We start from the raw sequence: 19,047 nt of genomic DNA, 5'->3' as shown, positions 1-19,047 counted from the left end.
TTTACAAATACTCTTATTTCTGACTTACATCAGTAAATGTCAACATTCGCCATGTACTAATAGTGAATGTTGAACATATGAGAATATTATATTTTCTTCTCCATAATTCAGTCGCGAAAAAACACACTTGAGACTTAAAATAAGAACATAAGAACTTAAAACACACAGTACATTCAAAATGAGAAAGGAAAATAATAGAAGTTAAAAACTTACTAAATTATGTGATTCAAATGGCTCTACTCTTATATGCGCCCTAATATTACCAAATGTGGTGATATGTATTCTGCGCTGGTTTTTGGCACAACTGCGTGCTGTATGGCAACCCCGTTGACAGTGAAAAATCTTGTGCTGGAGTGGTTTAATTGCTCGTTGGTTCGTGTCGTGCGTGTTTTGAAATGGCTTATGTTACAATGATAGACATGGTGGCAAGATTTCAGTTGCGTATTTTAGATCATGTGGGAAGTTAATTTAGTATGAAAAGGTACAATGTTGGAGTTGTTAACGAGTCTTTTGTTCATGGGTGTGTTTATGAGGATTGAAGTGTATTTTTGGAATTTCTGTGGGACTTTTAAAACATAGTCCAAAATGCGGAGCTGCTATGAGAACTCAGAAGAAGAAAGGTGTTTCTGAAAGTTCTTGTGTGGATTTGCAGTCAAATTATTGCTGGTAAAGTACCCATTTGACTAAAAAGACCCATTTGTACTTAAAGTACGTGGCTGTCAGCAGAGTTTAAAATTTGGATCATGGTTTTCGTGTAGTAAGTTAACTTTGGAGGAAGTTTTATCGTTACTTTGGAAATTCTGAATCTCAGAAAGGCATGTGATATAGCAAAATTGTGGCACTTTTGTTCAGAGATATTGTGTGACTGGTGAAATTTTATTCAGGAATGTATTATGGTAAGTGCATTTTATTTTACTGTTTTTATTTTGTAAAATGTTATGTTCATTGTTTTACTATGAATTTCTGTTTTTGTTGTTTTTTGAATTGTTTGTAATTGAGTTTAGTTTATTTGGTTGATTTGTGCACAATGCCTAGATTGTGCAATTCATAGATTTTTTTTAAGTTTAAACAGAATGCTGTGTACATGGTATTCTTTGAAATTTATTGTTGTTATGCAGTGGCGGCTCGTGGCTAAAATTAGTGGGGGTGCTGTTCTAAAAAAATTTAACCTTTGTTTTAAAATTGTTTAAAAGGAAATAAACATGTATAAAAAGAAAATTTATTTTGAAACTTCATGAAATCTTACAAGAAAAAAATTAAACATTTCTTAATTACTTTAATCAAAATTGTTACAGTTCAATCTTTTCCTATTCATTTAAAAATAAAAATCCATTCTTCTTGTTTTAATTTATATGAAAAGATCAATAATTTTCTCCTTGATATCTGGATGACAACTGAGGAAATTTTTCTTTATTGAAATCAATGCAAGCGCATTTAGTCTTTCCGAATTCCTAGTGCTTCTTAGAAAAGTTTTTCATTCTTTTAAATGTTGAAAAGCAGCGTTCTGCCTCTGATGTAGTCATGGGAACTCTCAAGAGAATTTTTATCTGTTTCGTAATTTCACTAAGAACATCATCTAGATTATTTTCGAAGATAAATTTCAGTAGCTCAATTAATTTGCACTATTCATGGATATCAGACCTACAATAGAATTATGTAGGTCTGATAGTTTAGTTCAGTTTTTTAGTTCAGTTTCAAGCTTTCCTTTGTCAATCATTAAATATGCTTCAGTGGTCAGTACTATTTCTTCTGTAGAATGGTCATTCCTAAAACTAGCGAAGCATTTCTTGTTTAACAATTTAGCAGCTGCTAAGTGTTTAGTGGAAGAATACCTGTGCATTATATCAATACATAGTATAAAGTCACATATTTCCTTAGCTTCTTTCATCAGTATCTTTGAAAAATTCTTACAGTACTTTGAGTTTCTTAATTCTAAAATAGCAGTTTTGAAATTTGTTATGTATTCGTTAACTTTAAACAACACACTAATTTCTCTGGATTGCATTTAGTTGTATATTATTTCAACATGACGCATCTGATAAAAAAGCTCTAACCAAAACTTGAAATTATTATCATATCGTTTTTTTTTTTTTTTTTTTTTTTTTTTTTTTTTTTTTTTTTAAATTATTCCTGTTGCATTTGCAATAGTTTGATCTGCATTTGATTTTTATTGAATTTCAGTAAGGCAATTCTTTAAAGGTTGCAAATTTTCATGAACTCTGTTTATGGTCCGTATGATGCAGTTCCACCTAGTGGAGGAATACCACACGTGCAGAGTAAAAAGAAATCGCGTTTCCAACAACATGCCAGAATTTCGGCACTGCAAGAACAACAGTGCTCTTCTCGCTACCCGGATTGCGTGCTGCTTTCTGTGCGCGCATGCGCAGAACAGCCAAGCACCACGTCGCTGGAACTGTGAAGCACGCAGTTCCAAACAAAGAATTTCGTACCTTTTTCACAAAGTAGGGGATGGCAACTGACATTAAGCTTAAGGATTATGTATTGTAAAAGTATAAAGAAAGAATTAAAGACCAAATGGCACACTATATTAAATATTAAAAATAATAACAAGTGGAAATAAGGGGTGCTGCAGTTCCACAGTGCTTATTACGAGCCGCCACTGTTGTTATGTTATTTTATTGAAGCGAGGAGTGTGTAGTTCATACATTCCTTCGTTGCCTAGAATGATGTGCAATTAGTAGTTTTTTTTTTTTTTTAAGTTAAAAAGTATCGCTGTGTACATGGATTCTTGTCAAATATTTTTGGTTAGAAACTTTATGTTTTGGCTATCTAAATTTTTTGTTTTTGTTTCAGATTTTTAGCTTAAATTGTGTCTTCAAAATGTGGTTAACCGCGTTTTTGGAGACATTTTAGGCTTAAAATTCGAAATGTAGACAAAAAATGCAGGTAGTAATATGGCGGCGTGGAGTTTCTCGCCAAAAATGTTTGGAAAGAAATTTGGCGACCTGAGGATGCATATAAGAGTAGTTCTATTCAAATCTTATTTATTTCAACAATTTAGACTATTATGACACTTTGAATTGCACAAGAGGCCCTTGCTTTTAAAATTGCAACTTATTTGTGGAACAATTCCTTTTGCAATGACAGCGTGTACATATACTCCTCTCTTTTCGACCTACACCAGAGAGCATATCTGTGATTGTCAACATACACCGGTGAGGGTCTGAATGCGCAAGAATGTAATGCAATATTCGATCTTTCACCGACGTATTTGGTGAATGCTGAGATTCTCTGGAGAAAGACGACATTCTCCAATTTTGGTCTTTCACAGTAACATATATACATACATACATATAGTGTGGTCATAAAAAAACTTCCCTGATATATGAATTTTAGGCTTAAAATTCGAAATGTAGACAAAAAATGCAGGTAGTAATATGGCGGCGTGGAGTTTCTCGCCAAAAATGTTTGGAAAGAAATTTGGCGACCTGAGGGTGCATATAAGAGCAGTTCTATTCAAATCTTATTTATTTCAACAATTTAGACTATTATGACACTTTGAATTGCACAAGAGGCCCTTGCTTTTAAAATTGCAACTTATTTGTGGAACAATTCCTTTTGCAATGACAGCGTGTACATATACTCCTCTCTTTTCGACCTACACCAGAGAGCATATCTGTGATTGTCAACATACACCGGTGAGGGTCTGAATGCGCAAGAATGTAATGCAATATTCGATCTTTCACCGACGTATTTGGTGAATGCTGAGATTCTCTGGAGAAAGTCGACATTCTCCAATTTCGGTCTTTCACAGTAACATATATACATACATACATATAGTGTGGTCATAAAAAAACTTCCCTGATATATGAGCCCCTAGTGGTCCCTAGTGGCTCAACCAATCAAAATGAAATTTTAGTTTGAAGGCAGGATTGCAATGATGTAAAATAATATAGAACTCTCATGGTTATGGTTACAGTGAAAACATTTTGAAAGTTTTGTATGGTAACACCTATTTTTTTCAACCATAAATTTATCAATGTATTGCAAAACCATAAAATGGCATTGGAATGATATACATACGATTAAAACTGTCAGTGTAAAATATTTACAAAGAGAAGCATTGCAAAGGGCCAATGACAAAGAAGAGGTGCAGTGGTGCACTTTTACATAATTCACAGGGATATGCAGTAGAAGCACCAATCACAGAACACAATGTGAAAAGCATTTCTTGTGGAAAATCTTTAATAAGCAGTAAGAAAAGACTGTTTCTTCAGTCAGGTGCTTGACTGTGCTAACAAAATGATACTTAGTGATTCATCTGAATGGGGGAAATGCTGCCATAGCAGTGCGAGTTTATTGGTAAAATCATAAGCTAAAATGAGGCCCATGTCAGAAAAAACTGTTTATGATTTGGTAAAAAAAATTTGAAGAAATTGATTGCACATGTGAATGTGATCTGGATGACCTTGTATTCCTGTTGAAGTTATTGCAAAAGTGCACAATACGTTTAATTCAGGCCCATTGCATAATGGAAGAAGTGTTGCTGCAGTTCAGATATACTAAAAACCACAGTCTTTAATTTTCTGTACTCTGTTCATTTACTAATTCCAGCACATCCAAATGTTGCAACCTAGAGACAAGTGACAGTATACTGACTTTGCAAACTTTTCCCTCATCATATATGATGAATATCAGATGGCCACTATGGATATTATGGACAGATGATGTTAATTTCTCTTTAACTAGAAATTTTAACTCCAAGAACTGCATTCCACAGGTATGAAAATGTGCTCCACCGCATGTGGTTGGCATACAACAATGTTGCAGATTTACATAATTCTAGAACTGCAGCAGTGAAATCTTTTTAATGACATGGTACAGATGCAAGATGTTGCTTCTCAACACACTGACATGTGTTCGGCAAGTGCTGCAACAGCACTTCAAAGACAGAATTACCTCCCACAACTTTGCAGTTTCATGGTTACCATTATCCCTTCGACCTCACTCAAGGGATTTCTGGTTCTCAGGTTACCTGAAATCTAAGATGTACATATCAAATCCATGAGATTTGCAATTATTGAAAGATGTCATAAAACATGAAGTTATACAGATTCCTCCTGTAATATTACATTCCTCATTGTTGTTAGCAATCTTCCGCATGCAATGTGTTATCATCTGCAAAGGTGAGCACATTGAAAGATTGTAATTGCGATAAAAGTTTTTTCCCTCTCCTGGCTTGTGCTATCATTGGTCCTTTACAATGCTCTCTTCTTTGCAAATGCTTTACACCAGCAATTTTTATCCTACATGTATTGCTCCAATGCCATTTACGGTTTTTCAATACACTGATCAATTTGTGCTTGAAAAACAAGTGGGTGTTGCCATTCAAAAGTTCAAAATTTTTCCCCTATAGTTATAACTGTGACAGCTATACTGTTTTAAGTCATTACAATCTCAAATGCATACCTTCAAATAACAATATCTGAAATTTCATTTTGATTGGTTGAACAGATAAACTGCTAGGGATTCACATATCGCAGAAGTTTTGTGATGACCATCCTGTATGTACGTATGTATACATGTGTATATATATATATATATATATATAATATTAGATATCGCGGTTACCTTTTATTTTATATGGCTATAAAATAAAAGGACTATTACAATTTTTATTCAAAAAATTACAAAGCAGAAATATTATTCCTTTTAATATAATGCCCTTCCTGATCTCTGCGTCATTCCATATTATTATTCCACTGCTGGTCACAATGCTTGAAGTCATTTTCTGATAGTTTTTTTATGAGTTATATATATATATATTTTAATTATTACAGTAATGGACTGAAATCTGATTGAATTTAACACGTTGACTGCCCAACACGAGATAACTTGTATTAGCACTCTTCTTCAGGATGCCCAATATGAGTTATCCCATAGTTTCTTGAATTGCCACTTCGGCGCCGCTAAGAGTTACTCATTTAGCTCTTGTTTTACCTAAACCAAGGTGACAAGTCGAAGTATGTCTGTAAGAATCAACTTATAGTGGGCTTCTGTGAAGAGCTTTGTCTAACAAAAGCCAACTACAAGATAATTTGTAGAACCCTTTTTCCTTTTAAAAAAAAAAAAAAAAAAAAAAAAAAAAAAAAAAAAAAAACCACCATACTGTAAACTTTTTAATGATTGTTATGAAACACAATTAGTATTTTTAATAATATAATATGATTAAATCGATTTGACTTCTCAGACTGGAATCCAAAAAGAAAAAAGCCGTGGCAGTCAATGTGTTAAAATACAGATCTGGCTTCTGAAAAAAATATTTTACTAGGAAATTCCTTCAAACTCTTAGACTTGATGTAGCAGCTTATAGATTATTTTGATTCTTTAATCAACTTGACAGCAACTAACAAATCATTTTTGCAACTACGCATAATTTCTTAAGGCAGATTAGCTCTATTGATATAAATTAACTGGTAAATTCTGATTGCTTAACATTAAATTTAATGCAATAATTTACTATCATATAATTTCCTTCCCATTGCTTTAACCTATCAAAAGAAAAATATAATAACAAAAGAAGGCCTCAGACTGTTTTTATTAAGTAATTCCTATAAATTGGAGTCTTAAAAAGAGCATGCAAATATCACATAATAGTGAAGATAAATGCACATATCAATCACATTTATGAAACGCAGTTGATCACAAGGACAACTAACTGTGTTCTATTATGAATTCTATCTACCCTACAAAGTCTTTAATTTGGACGTCCATAATCCGAAATGATCTACAATACGGACCTCAAAGCTACAAACTTTCTGCGCATGCGTAAATGCATAGTGCATTTATGCATGCGCATAATACCTTTACGCATGTGCATAATACGTTTACACATGCACGTTTAATGTATGATGGACGGTATAAGCTAGGCTAAAATTATCTAATTATCAATTTCAGTTAATGTTGCAGATTCCATTGTTCCTTAATTTTCTAATTGGATCCGGCTTATTATTTTTTGCAGACCATTAGAGCAATTTTATAAAAAGTAAGCTTGAACTTTCGATTATGTCAAAAAGAGTTTCCGATTCTGGAGCTGCCAAAGGAGCTACAAAGTGAAAGCATGTTTCGATGTCCATCAAACAAAAAGTGGAATTGCTGTAAAAAATGGATAAAGGCATATCCTTTGTTTCTCTAACAATTCCGAAATCTGTTTATCAATTTCACGCTGCTCTGCGGGGGGGGGGGGGGGGGGGGGTTGACGTTGCGGCGCACAATGAACTGGAAGTTAATCTGTCAGCACTATCCTCATCTTCAGGACAAATGTTTTTATTTTATTTAGCTTATAATTCCTTACTAAATGTAGTATTTCATCTCGATGTACCCTGCCTTTGATATGATTTAAATTAAATTCTTCGTCCTTATAAATATCACGAATACACATCAAATAGTTTTCTGGTTGCAATTTTCTAATTTCGACTATGCGTAATGTATGCTTTGCGCATGCGTGCGTAAAAAGAAATGTTTAATAAAGTAAACAAATAAATATTAAGCTTATTTTTTTTTTTTGTAAATTTTGATACCCTTTAGTTCATAATTGTTCTTTATTTCATAAATTACGGTTTCATATTTTTAATTTTATAATTTCTGCATACCTTCTTATCAGATTCAAACTGATGATCTATAATCCGGAAAAACCCCTAATCCGGTATCGCAAAAGACCCGATGCGTCTGGATTAAAGACTTTGTACTGTATTATATTTTTAAAATTTTAAAAGCAAGGATATTGCATCACATGTCATCACATTGCAAGGATATTGCATCACATCACATTGCAACTTCAAGGGTATTTCAATGCAATATATAACAATATAATAATTTTCACACATCTTTAAAAGTAAACAAGTCAACAAATGATATCAAGAAATATACCAAGTTCAATAACATATATAAATGCATAATCTTCATACCTCTCGACCAGTATATGCAGCTTTATGCAAAGGCGTGTCTCCAGTGTCATTCAGGACATTTACATCAGCTCCATACTACACAGTATATACAAAAGATAAGAAAAATTAATTACAATAAAACTATTGGTAACTATGAATGTATAATAAATATCAGCTTGAATTTATTACTAACATTATTGTTATTAAAATAAAACAAATTCTTGGGTTTCATAATGGAAGTTTTTGTATACAATTTTTATACAAAATTCCTTTTTAATGATAGAACTGTGGAGAATTTTTCATACTCGGAGCCCTGAGAGCATTTGTTTTGATTGCTAAATGAAAATTTTTACTTTACTGTTTAAAAAATGTCGTATTTATTTGAAAGATTCTTAGATGATTACCTTTGCTGGAAGATGGGATATCCAATGATGAAATAATTGTTTTCATGATTTTTAAATGATTAAAACAAACTGCTTAACCATATATAGATAGATGACACAAAAATGAAATTTAATTGATGCATTAATATTTCACAATTTAATTGATGCATTAATATTTTTCAACTTAAAAATGCAAATAAATTGGTTTAATATTCAATAAAAATCTTATGTGTACACGACATGACTTCCTTGCATGGAATATTAAATTATATGCATTTTTACTGCATTTAATTTAAGCTTATTTCCTCAAATTTCATTAGAGATATAGTTCTCATTCAATTAATTAAGTTCTCCCTTTGGTAAGGCAAAAATACATAAAACCACAAAACATGTTTATCAAAAATTGAAAAATATACTAAATACAATTAAAAGAATTTTTAAAAAATTTTTGCAATTAAAATTAAAGTTTCTATGCCCAAAAAAAAAAAAAAAAAAAAAAAAAATAATAATAATAATAATAATAATTTGGCAAGAAGGCAGATTTTTCGGTCACGCAAAAACATTGTTAAATTGTATTCAATTGCGGTCAAAATTGATATTTTTATTGAAATATGATACCCGAAAATTTTTGCAATTTCAATACTTCCTTTACTTCAAGGAATTAAAAATGTACAAATGCAAAGAAATCACCCAATGTTAGTATTTTTTTAATCCTATGGTGGACCTTAGCTTTTCAGCCATTAGACTCTGTTGGGCAGCCCAATAGTCTTCAAACATTCAAAAAGTTAGCATGTTTTTGCAGAAATACAGCTTGCAGTGTCATTAAGATAAATGTGATTGTAAAAATAGTTGCCAGTCATATGAGCCAGGCCACACTGGCGAGTTTACCAGACCCATATGATAGATATGTTTTAAAAATAGTCATGGATATTTTTAAGATGAAAATATACTACACATATTATAAGGGCACGGTAACTTATATGTATATGAAAAAAAATACTATTATTAAGAAATGCCTCTGACAGAAACGTATACTTTTAATTGGAAAGATCTATGTTTTATAAAGTGATACAGTACAAAGTCCGTAACCCTGACGTCCATTATCCGGAATGATCTATAATCCGAACCTCAAAGCCACAAACTTACGCATCCGCGTAATGCGTTTACGCATGCGCGTAAAGTGTTTACCCATGTGCACTTCCAATAGTAAAGAAAGAAGATTATTGAAAACGAAAAAATTTCGATTGACAAGTTATTCGGTATTTTCGACACAGCAATTACAGGACTTCAACAGAGGAACTTTGTAACTGAACAAGAAATTATGTCTGTTTATAGAAATAAAGAGAAAGTATTAGCACAAAAAATGAAGCAACTTAAACAACTTGCAGTGAAAGAAATGTTTAATAAAGTTTAATTAAGCTTTTTTTTTTTTTTTTTTTTTTTTTTTTTTGTACATTTTGTTACCTTTTAGATCATAATTGCTCTTTATTTCATAAATTATGGTTTCATATTTTTAATTGTATAATTTCTGCATGCTATCTTACCAGATTTAAATTGATGATTTATAATCTGGATTATAGTCCGTATCCGGAAACGCCGAAAACCCGACGAGTCCGGATTACGGACTTGATACTGTATGTGGTTTTGCATATCAACCCTTAGCTCTCCGTTACGGAGCCCAATGTTTTTAGCATGATTAGGCTTAAGATGTTACGAAATCGTCGGCGTTGGCAATTGTTATCTGTAGTTAAAACATGCTCAGTCTAGCTACTGTTCCAATTGAAACATTATTTGACCCATTTTATGGTTAGCAACATGGAGAAAAATAATTATTGTGATGAGAATATAGAGTTGATTGATAGTGAATATGTGTTTGATATTTCATTGTTAGAAGATATTGTGGAAGACAATGTTGATTATAATTCTGATACTTCAAGTAGTGGTTCTGAAATTATACTACCAAAGAGATGACGAATGGTAGTTATTGAAAGTGAAAGCGAAGAGTCGCCGGAAGACTTAGATGAATGACATGATGTCATGGAAGAATTAGATATTCCGAATAGAATACATTTTAGTGTATCACCAAAGGTCATTGGACCACAAATTCCTACAAATATTGTACAGCCGACACAATATTTCAAATTATTTTTCACAAACGAACTGGTAAATGAAATTATAAAAGAAACCAACAATTACGCTGAAAACGTTCTAAAGAATAAAGAAATATCTAGTAATTCTATTTGGAAAACATGGCGTGCAGTGGAAGAAAATGAGTTTTGGGCTTTTATTGGAGTTATTATCAAATTGGGTATGATACCCCTGGCGAATATGCAGGATTATTGGTCAGTTAAGGAGAATAGACACATCCCTTTGTTTGGTACAATATTTACAAGAAAGAGATTTATGCAGATATTCTGGATGCTGCATTTAAAAACGCCGGATCCTGCGAAAATGTGCCAGAGTTGCTGGTAGGCAATTTTTCAAAAACGTGCGGAGCGCTAAGGGTTAACAGAAAGATATTGTTATAACTTTTCTCAATAAAAGAATATTTCAGTTTACAATGAATAACTGTAAAATATTAAAATAACTTTTATTTTAGAGAAATATTATTATTTTTCTCTATGATTTCAGAACTAGGGGCACAAAAAATAATTACTACATAATAACAAATGTTAAATGCAAATGAAATAATTATCCATCCTTCATTCAATAAAATTACAATATCTAATAAGATAACATATATTTTTCTACACATAGATTTATTTTATGCATGTTTGTCAGATGTATATTGTTTTACACAGTCCAGTCACATTAATGTGACCACCACGTACTTTCCATGTCAGAGTTAAATAACCAATCACAGAAGGCAGGTGGCAGCACAGTGCAGTTGAGCGTATATAAAGGGTGTGTGAGGGCTTCGGAAAACATTTCAATCATTGGCGTAATGCAGAAACGAAGCGATTTATCTGACTTCCAAAAGGGCATGATCATTGGCTTTTGGGCCAAGGGTGGAAGCATTTCTGAAACGGCTGAGTTTGTGAACTGTTCGCGTGCCGCCGTGGTAAAAGTGTACCGTGCATGGCAAAATGGGACTGTCCAAAATCAGCGACGTGGCAAATGTGGTGCACCACGGGCCATAGATGACAGAGGTGAACGACAGTTGCGGAGATGCCTTCGGGCAGACAGACGGGCTACCGTTGAGCAACTGACCACCAAAATGAACCAAGGGGCTACCAAAAGTGTCTCCCAAAGTACTATTCAGCGAACATTGCTGCGTCTGGGCCTCCGAAGCAGACGCCTGGTTCCTGCACCTATGCTGACTGCTGTTCATCGACGGCGAAGGCTAGAATTTGCACGCCAGTACAGCAGCTGGACGTCCACTGAGTGGCGACAGGTTGCGTTTTCGGATGAATCGCGTTTTATGCTCCGTCGGACAGATGGACGTTGGCGTATAAGGCGTGAAACCTCTGAAAGGAACCACCCTGCAACCATTGCCGGAACGGTCCAAGCTGGAGGCGGGAGCATTATGGTCTGGGGAATGTTTTCCTGGCATTCTCTAGGTTCACTGATCATTGTGGAAGGCACAATGGATCAATACAAGTACGCATCTGTCCTTGTGGACCATGTTCACCCCTACATGCGCATTGTTTTTCCTCAGGATGATGGCATCTTCCAGCAGGACAATGCGAGGTGCCATACAGCTGCCAGTGTACGTGCGTGGTTCGAAGAGCACCAGGATGAGTTTACCGTCCTCCCCTGGCCAGCAAACTCACCTGACTTAAACCCAATCGAGCATCTGTGGGACCATCTCGATCGAGTTGTTCGCGCCATGGATCCTCAACCGTGTAATCTAGCGCAGCTGGCCACGGCATTAGAGTTGGCATGGCTCAACATCCCAGAGAACACCTTCAGGGACCTATGTGACTCTCTTCCTGCACGTCTCGCAGCAGTCCGCTCTGCGAAAGGTGGTTATTCTGGCTTTTGACAGATGGTCACATTAATGTGACTGGACTGTGTAGATTATTTTCTACATATCAATTCTTTTTTTAATGTTTCTTTGTAAGTATTCTAATAACCTACACTTTTTAACTCTACAGTAAGTAACCCCCTTTTAAAACTTCTTTCCTTTTTAAACTTTTAAAACTATTGAAGCTTGAATGAAATTTTAGTAAAATATGGTGATATATTAATATCTAGATGGTACTTGGTAGAGATTTCATCCAACCTACGCTAATCATTTTGGCAGAAATTTGAAGCAATAGATCATTCATTACTAGTTAGATAATCATAGACTGCTCTTTATTTAATAAGATTATTAAGAGATACCAGTTACAGATACAGTACATAAAATCTTGAATAAAAGAAGCTAAAACTTTGACAAATAGATTCATTAAAACTTATGCCAATCATTACAACAACCAAAATTTTCAGATGGCATATAAAAGCAACAAAATCTTCATTGTAAACTAAGTGCAACAAACATTCCCTTAAATACAAATCTAAATAGAGTTTGACAAATTTTACTGGACTCCAAAATTTTTCAGTGCGAGTATGTGCACCAATATAAACAGTACTGTAATTCTGAAAATATGCCATCGTTTGATGTTTGTAAAAAGTGGATTAAAAAAATTTAACCACAAACATGAAAAAGGCAAAGAAATAACAATTACTTACATTTCTCTTTACAGGAAAATCTGTCTCTGGCTTACTGAGAATTGTGGTTATATAAAACAAAAGTGAAGAGGTGAATATCTTATGAGTCTGTTGTGATAGTAAGCTTAACCATTTTAAAAAACTGTGACCAAACAGCTGATAATCTTAACCATAATCACTTACAGTTCTGCCAATCACTAGAAAAGCTCTGAGAACAGTTGCCACATTGGCATAGTGCCTAAGCTCATGGCACTTAAGGGCTCTTATCTTATAGGGGCTCTTGGTGCTGTTCAAATAATGGAAGCCATAACAATATGAAGATACCACAGAAAATTCAAATAACTCTATTTTTGTTGCTTTTTACAAAAAGCAATTAAAAGATAAAACTCAAAATAAGAAACTTATCACTATTTTCCTGTAATCTTCATTGATTTTATGCTAACACCATTAATACATTTTTCCTCTTGTCACACACTTTCTCTGGACTTTTTAACTATTAAAACATCAGACAGCTTTGCAATATGAAGATTTTTGAAAAATTCAGGGGGAAAAGGGGATGAAAAATGAATTTTACAGATAAAGCTAATCTATATCAGAATATTTTGAGAGTTACACAGGAAAACACTTAGAAAAATTAGACAACTAAAATTAATTTTAATATATAATTACAATAGCATTTTTACTTTTGTTAAAATGTAATTTGGAAGCTGTGCTTTGTAACATTTATTAACTTAACTAAACTTTAAATCAAGCTATTCAAATAAATAAATTACCAAAATAAAGGATAAAGCTGGAAAGAAATAAAAATATTTTAATACCCCCTTCCCTTAAAATGTAATTTTAATATACTTTGGACTGCTTGCAAACTAAGGGTTGCTTGCAAATTTTAACCAAAACTGAGGACATTTCTCCACCAAAAATTATTTAAAAAAAACCAAAGTCTCTTTAGCAACCATATGAATTCTGATTTATATTGCATGCATCTGTATTTATACCAGATTCACATACATGCCATCAATTTACAAAGGGTTATATACATTATATCAAGAAGAATACAGAGATCAATATTTTTAAAGCTTGACAAACATAAAATATTTTATTTAAAAAAGAAGGTAATTTATTAAACAATAATATTTAATTAAAAAATCAATGTAAATTTACTTTGATTAGAAGATCAGCAATTTTTTCGTGTCCAAAATAAGAAGCAAGGTGAAGAGGAGTCCAGCCATGGTTACTTTTTTGTTCTCCTATTAAAATTCAAACAGAAAATTAAAAAATTCACAATGCTGATAAAATTTTCAAAATGCACCAAAATTATCAAAACTTATAATAAATTGTAAATGCTATTATATTTTAAATTAATGTAATAGCATTTACAAGCAACCTCATAAACTTCAGAGTTAAAAACAAATTTGTATTTGTATACTGTTATAAGAAGTGAGAAATCTTTTTTTCTTATAAATTAAAGGCAATCATTTACACATGTTTCTTCCTTATAATGAATTTTATACTAATTTCCTAATAATAAGCTTTATGCTAATTCTTCTTAAATAAATGTTTGGAAGAAGTAGCTAATTAAAAATAAAAATTTTGATTCCCTGTATAATTCAGTTTAAAATATGCTTGTGCTGCCCAGACAGTATAGTGGGTAGGGAAGGCTGACTGAGATACTGAAGGGCCTGGGTTCGAATCCCGGAGAAGGCATGGTTGTAACTGTCCGTCCCTTCATAGGAGGTGATGGTGGCCTACCTATTAGGTGCCTCCATAATAAAGAGACCACCACATCTGGCCTTGTATAAATTAATGGACTGTGTTACACTGAAACTTTTAACAATCTGCCATTGGGATGAAAAAAATATATATTTGTATTTCTTAAATACATCTTTTGAAAATAACAGTCATATAACAAGATCGAACTGTAAAGTATAATTTCAGTTTCAACAGGTTGAGTTTTCTTAAACTAATACAGCCCTAAGTACATTACATTAGAAAATTTGATAAATAATTAAAGACTGGAATGTATATATTCATACTGGAAAGACTATCATCTACCTAACAGGAGAAATGCTTTTCTCTGGAGGATTTAGTAAAAGGAGCTAATCTTCAAAAAATAAAAAATAATTCTGAAATTTGAAACACAAACGAATAACACAAGTAAAATCTCAGTAATAAAAGCCGAGAAAAAGGCACTGTGACATGTGATACAAATTCAACAACCCCATATACAGTTAACATCAATGATCGACAATGAAGAAAACTTGTGATAGTACCATCTACTGAAAAGAATATCATCCACCATCCTAAATTCAGACTTCTGTCAGCAGACTGTAGTTTGTTAGTCACATGTGAACCTTTGATTACATACATGTGACTCAGGATTAAAACTGAAAATGAACATAAAATACTACTTTCCCATATACTGTGCATGTGAATAACATGCTGACTGAAAATTCATGAAAAAGTATTAATGACTCAATACAGTAAACATTTTGGGTTGCCACATACCAAAAAAGGCACGATCCACAATGTCAGTTAGTTGACCCACAATATTAACAAATAAATGAATACTTGTATGAAAACACAGGTATGAGCATAGTACACATCTTTTTAAGTATATTAAATTTGTCCTTTTGAAATTCAAATATCAAAGTGAAGATCTTGCAATCCTTTCTGTGATCCAAGAATGAAAAGTGTTTCATTCTAAAATTTCCAAATCCGGACTGATCTAAAATCTGGACCTCAAAGCCACAGATTTTTTTTTTTTTTTTTTTTTGTATGCTTTACGCATGCACATTTGATTTTTTCTTTCATTAATAAAACATGTGGAGATTTTCACTTAAAAATTCTGATTCTTAATTTCACTTACGCACTAAATAAAATACCTCGTTATGGAAAAACAATCATGTAAGCATAAATTTGTGAGATTAATAATTTCGCTCCGTAGTTGAGTATCTGCTTGGCATATATCTCAAACCGAAACATTCATCTATTTTATATTCCTGATGCCAACCTGGCGAGTCATTATTTATTATATTTTGCTTTCATCCCAGCATGTTTATCAATACATGACAACTTCAGTAATAACTCACCCAGAATTGTCTAAACTTTTTTTTTTATATTAGGAATTGAATAACAAGAGTATGGCACCCTTTTATGCTAACATTATGCTTGGTGATGATTATAGGTTTTTAACTGTTCTAAGAAATGTTGACGAGGAAAAATTCAACAAAAATTTCTTTTCATACGCTAAAAATAGATTTTACTAATGAAACTCATAGGCCAAAAGATTACATTTAGTGTTATTTTAATTAAGGTTATTCACCATAAACCCAGAATATGTCGGTACCAAACAGCAGAATTGAGGGAAGACGAAATTTTTGGAATTTCGGGGAATGCCAAGTGGTAAAATAAGGGATGAGAAGTTTTTTATGATTTAGGGAAAGCACTGGAATCCAAAGTTTAGGCGCGAGAAGTTAGGAAGGCGCTTTGTAGCAGAATTTAAGGCCTGTAAAGACTGCACCAGGCAGTATCTAGCACTGGCCCTAGATAAAGCCTTAAGTACATATGGGAGTTTATTTATTCAGGAAGTTAAATTATTTTTAAGCATGTGCAAGAAATAAATGTAGGTATAGTAAATAACTAATACAATTTAGGCTTAATTCAGTATGCAATAGGAGCAAGACAAAATTTAGCGAAACAACTTGGCTTTCTATTCTAGTCTAATTTGGCTTTCGTCGCCAATCTTGTGACACACAACCAATAATGTATAACGGACACTATTAAGCTAGGCTAAAATTATCTTGACTGAATCTAAGGTATTTCAGTTTATGTAGCAGACTGTGATGCTCCCTAATCTTCTAATTTGATCCAGCTTATTATTTTTTGCAGACTGTTATTATTATGGCAATTTTACAAAAACTAAGCTTGAACTTTCAATTATGTCGAAAAGAGTTTCCAATTCTGGAGCTGCCAAAGTATCTACAAAGCAAAACCATGTTTCGATGTCTATTAAACAAAAAGTAGAATTGCTACAAAAAATGGATAAAGGCATATCCGTCTAAAAATTATGGGAGTCAACCGTATATGATAAAAGAAAAAAGAAAAAGGAACATTTTGAATTTTTTGTGGAAGAAACTTAAGCAACTTACATTGAAAAAAATGTTTAATAAAGTAAACAAATACATATTAAGCTTTTTTTTTTTATAAATTTTGATATCCTTTAGATCATAATTGTTCTTTATTTCATATTTTTAATTGTATAATTTTTGCATGCCATCTTACCAGATTTAAGTTTATGATATAATATCTGGAAGAATCCTAAATCCGAAATTGCCAAAGTCCCGACGAGTCCAGATTTTGGACTTTGTACTGTATAATCCACAATATACAAATTGACATCTATTAAACTCTGTTGCTTATCAAATAACATATTTGGAACAGAAACGATTTTAATGAGTATGGTATACTTATCTAAGTTATAAGTTATAAAGGTTAGATAAATTCAGTGATTCTAGACCTTAGATTTTTTAAGCAAAGGATATCTCAGCTTATTAGGATAAAAGGTTATGGCATACTTGTTTTTTTATTCAGTATCACATTCTTCATTCCTTATGTTTTGTAAATGAAAAGAAATATTGCAAAAAAAGGAGTGGGTTAGGAAGTCCAGATTTTGGATTTGAACTGTGCTAAAAAAGTTCAATGCAGAAATTTTTTAATTTGCACAAAAAATGTCTGTATTTACTTCTCTTCTCCAACACAGGTTCAGGTACTATTATTGAAACTACAGTCAACTTCTAATTATGAGGGTAAGTTGAAAAATAAGTTTCCCCTGTCGACTGTGGTCAGAGTTGTGTATGAAAGTCAAAAACTAGAATGAGACATTAAAAATATGACATACCTTTATTTTTCCACATAGGTACCAAGTACATTGAGAAATTTGTCATATCGCTTGATAAGCTTCAAAAAGCCCTCCAGGAAAAAATCAGGGCTTTGCATATGGAAGAAGCATTGAATGGCTTGTTTCACTTCAGTATTGCTTCCAAAGCACCTTCCCCCGAGATTTTTCTTCAAAGCCGGAAACAGATGGAAGTCACTTGGTGCGAGATCAGGACTGTATGGCGGATGGTGTAGGCGCTCCCAACCAAGAGTTGCAATATGGTTTTGCGCTGCCGTCGCCGAATGTGGTCTGGCATTGTCTCCAACAGCAGAATGCCAGATGTGAGGAGGCCAGGCCGCTTTTTCTGAATCGCCTCTTTCAATTTCGACAGGGTGTCACAGTAGCGCGTAGCATTGATGGTTCCAACCTCCAAAAAGTCCAGCAACAAAACTCCTTGGGCGTCCCAGAAAACCGTGAGGAGCACTTTACCTGCAGAGGGAGTTGTCTTGAACTTCTTTCGGACAGGTGATGACGGATGTTTCCACTCCAAAGATGCGGCCTTCGATTCTGGCGTGAAATGGTGGACCCACGTTTCATCCCCCGTCACAATCAGAAACAGAAAGTCATTGCCATCTTCATGGTAATGCACGAGATGTTCCAGGCTGACTCCCATGCATTGTTCCTTGTGTGTCGAGGTCAATTGTCGGGGCACCCATCGTGCTGACACTTTTCTGTATCGAAGAATGTCGTGGATGATGTTTTGAGCTCACTTATGTGAGATTCCAAGTTCTTCCGCTACTTCATCGATGGTGATAACGCCGGTTCGCTCTAATCATGTCATCCACCTTCCTGACATTTGCATTTGTAGTGGCCGTGCGCATCCGTCTAGCTCTCGGTTTGTCCTCCACTTGCTGACGTACATCACTGAATGTGCGACACCATCTCCTCACCATTTGCTTCGACATCACACCTGGCCCATAGACTTCCATGAGGTGGTTATGAATTTCTGTTCCCGATACTCCACGTGCCCATTCATTGCGGATAACCACTCTCACTTCCTCCTTTGACCACGAATTCAAAACGCACCTTCTCTCCATACCTACCGGGGCTCAAATGAGAGGCTGGTCTACGCTTTGCACAGGCACTGCAACAGCGCCATCTGCTTGATATGCAGCGACCTCTACCCAATGGTGTATTGGTGACTTGCACGTTTTCCTGCTGTGTTGCC

General features: G+C 33.7%; 1 protein-coding gene across 2 annotated transcripts in view; it reads right to left on the bottom strand.

Moving 5' to 3' along the window:
- The window catches only part of LOC118191909 (oxysterol-binding protein-related protein 1-like), a 256,307-nt gene that overhangs the window by 228,828 nt on the left and 8,432 nt on the right, over nucleotides 1-19,047 (bottom strand). For both annotated transcript variants that reach the window (XM_085817344.1, XM_085817345.1), the window contains exons 3-4: nucleotides 14,105-14,190; nucleotides 7,929-8,003 (exon numbers count right to left, since the gene is read on the bottom strand). In XM_085817344.1, the coding sequence (XP_085673470.1) occupies nucleotides 7,929-8,003; nucleotides 14,105-14,190 (161 nt within the window). The remainder of the gene's footprint in view (nucleotides 1-7,928; nucleotides 8,004-14,104; nucleotides 14,191-19,047) is intronic.

This window comes from Stegodyphus dumicola, chromosome 5 (assembly GCF_044657685.1).
Source record: "Stegodyphus dumicola isolate Sdum_Otavi_A_Nest chromosome 5, ASM4465768v1".
Lineage (NCBI taxonomy): Eukaryota > Metazoa > Arthropoda > Arachnida > Araneae > Eresidae > Stegodyphus > Stegodyphus dumicola.
Note: the sequence above shows the minus strand (reverse complement) of the source record. Positions and strands in the feature narration are given on the sequence as shown.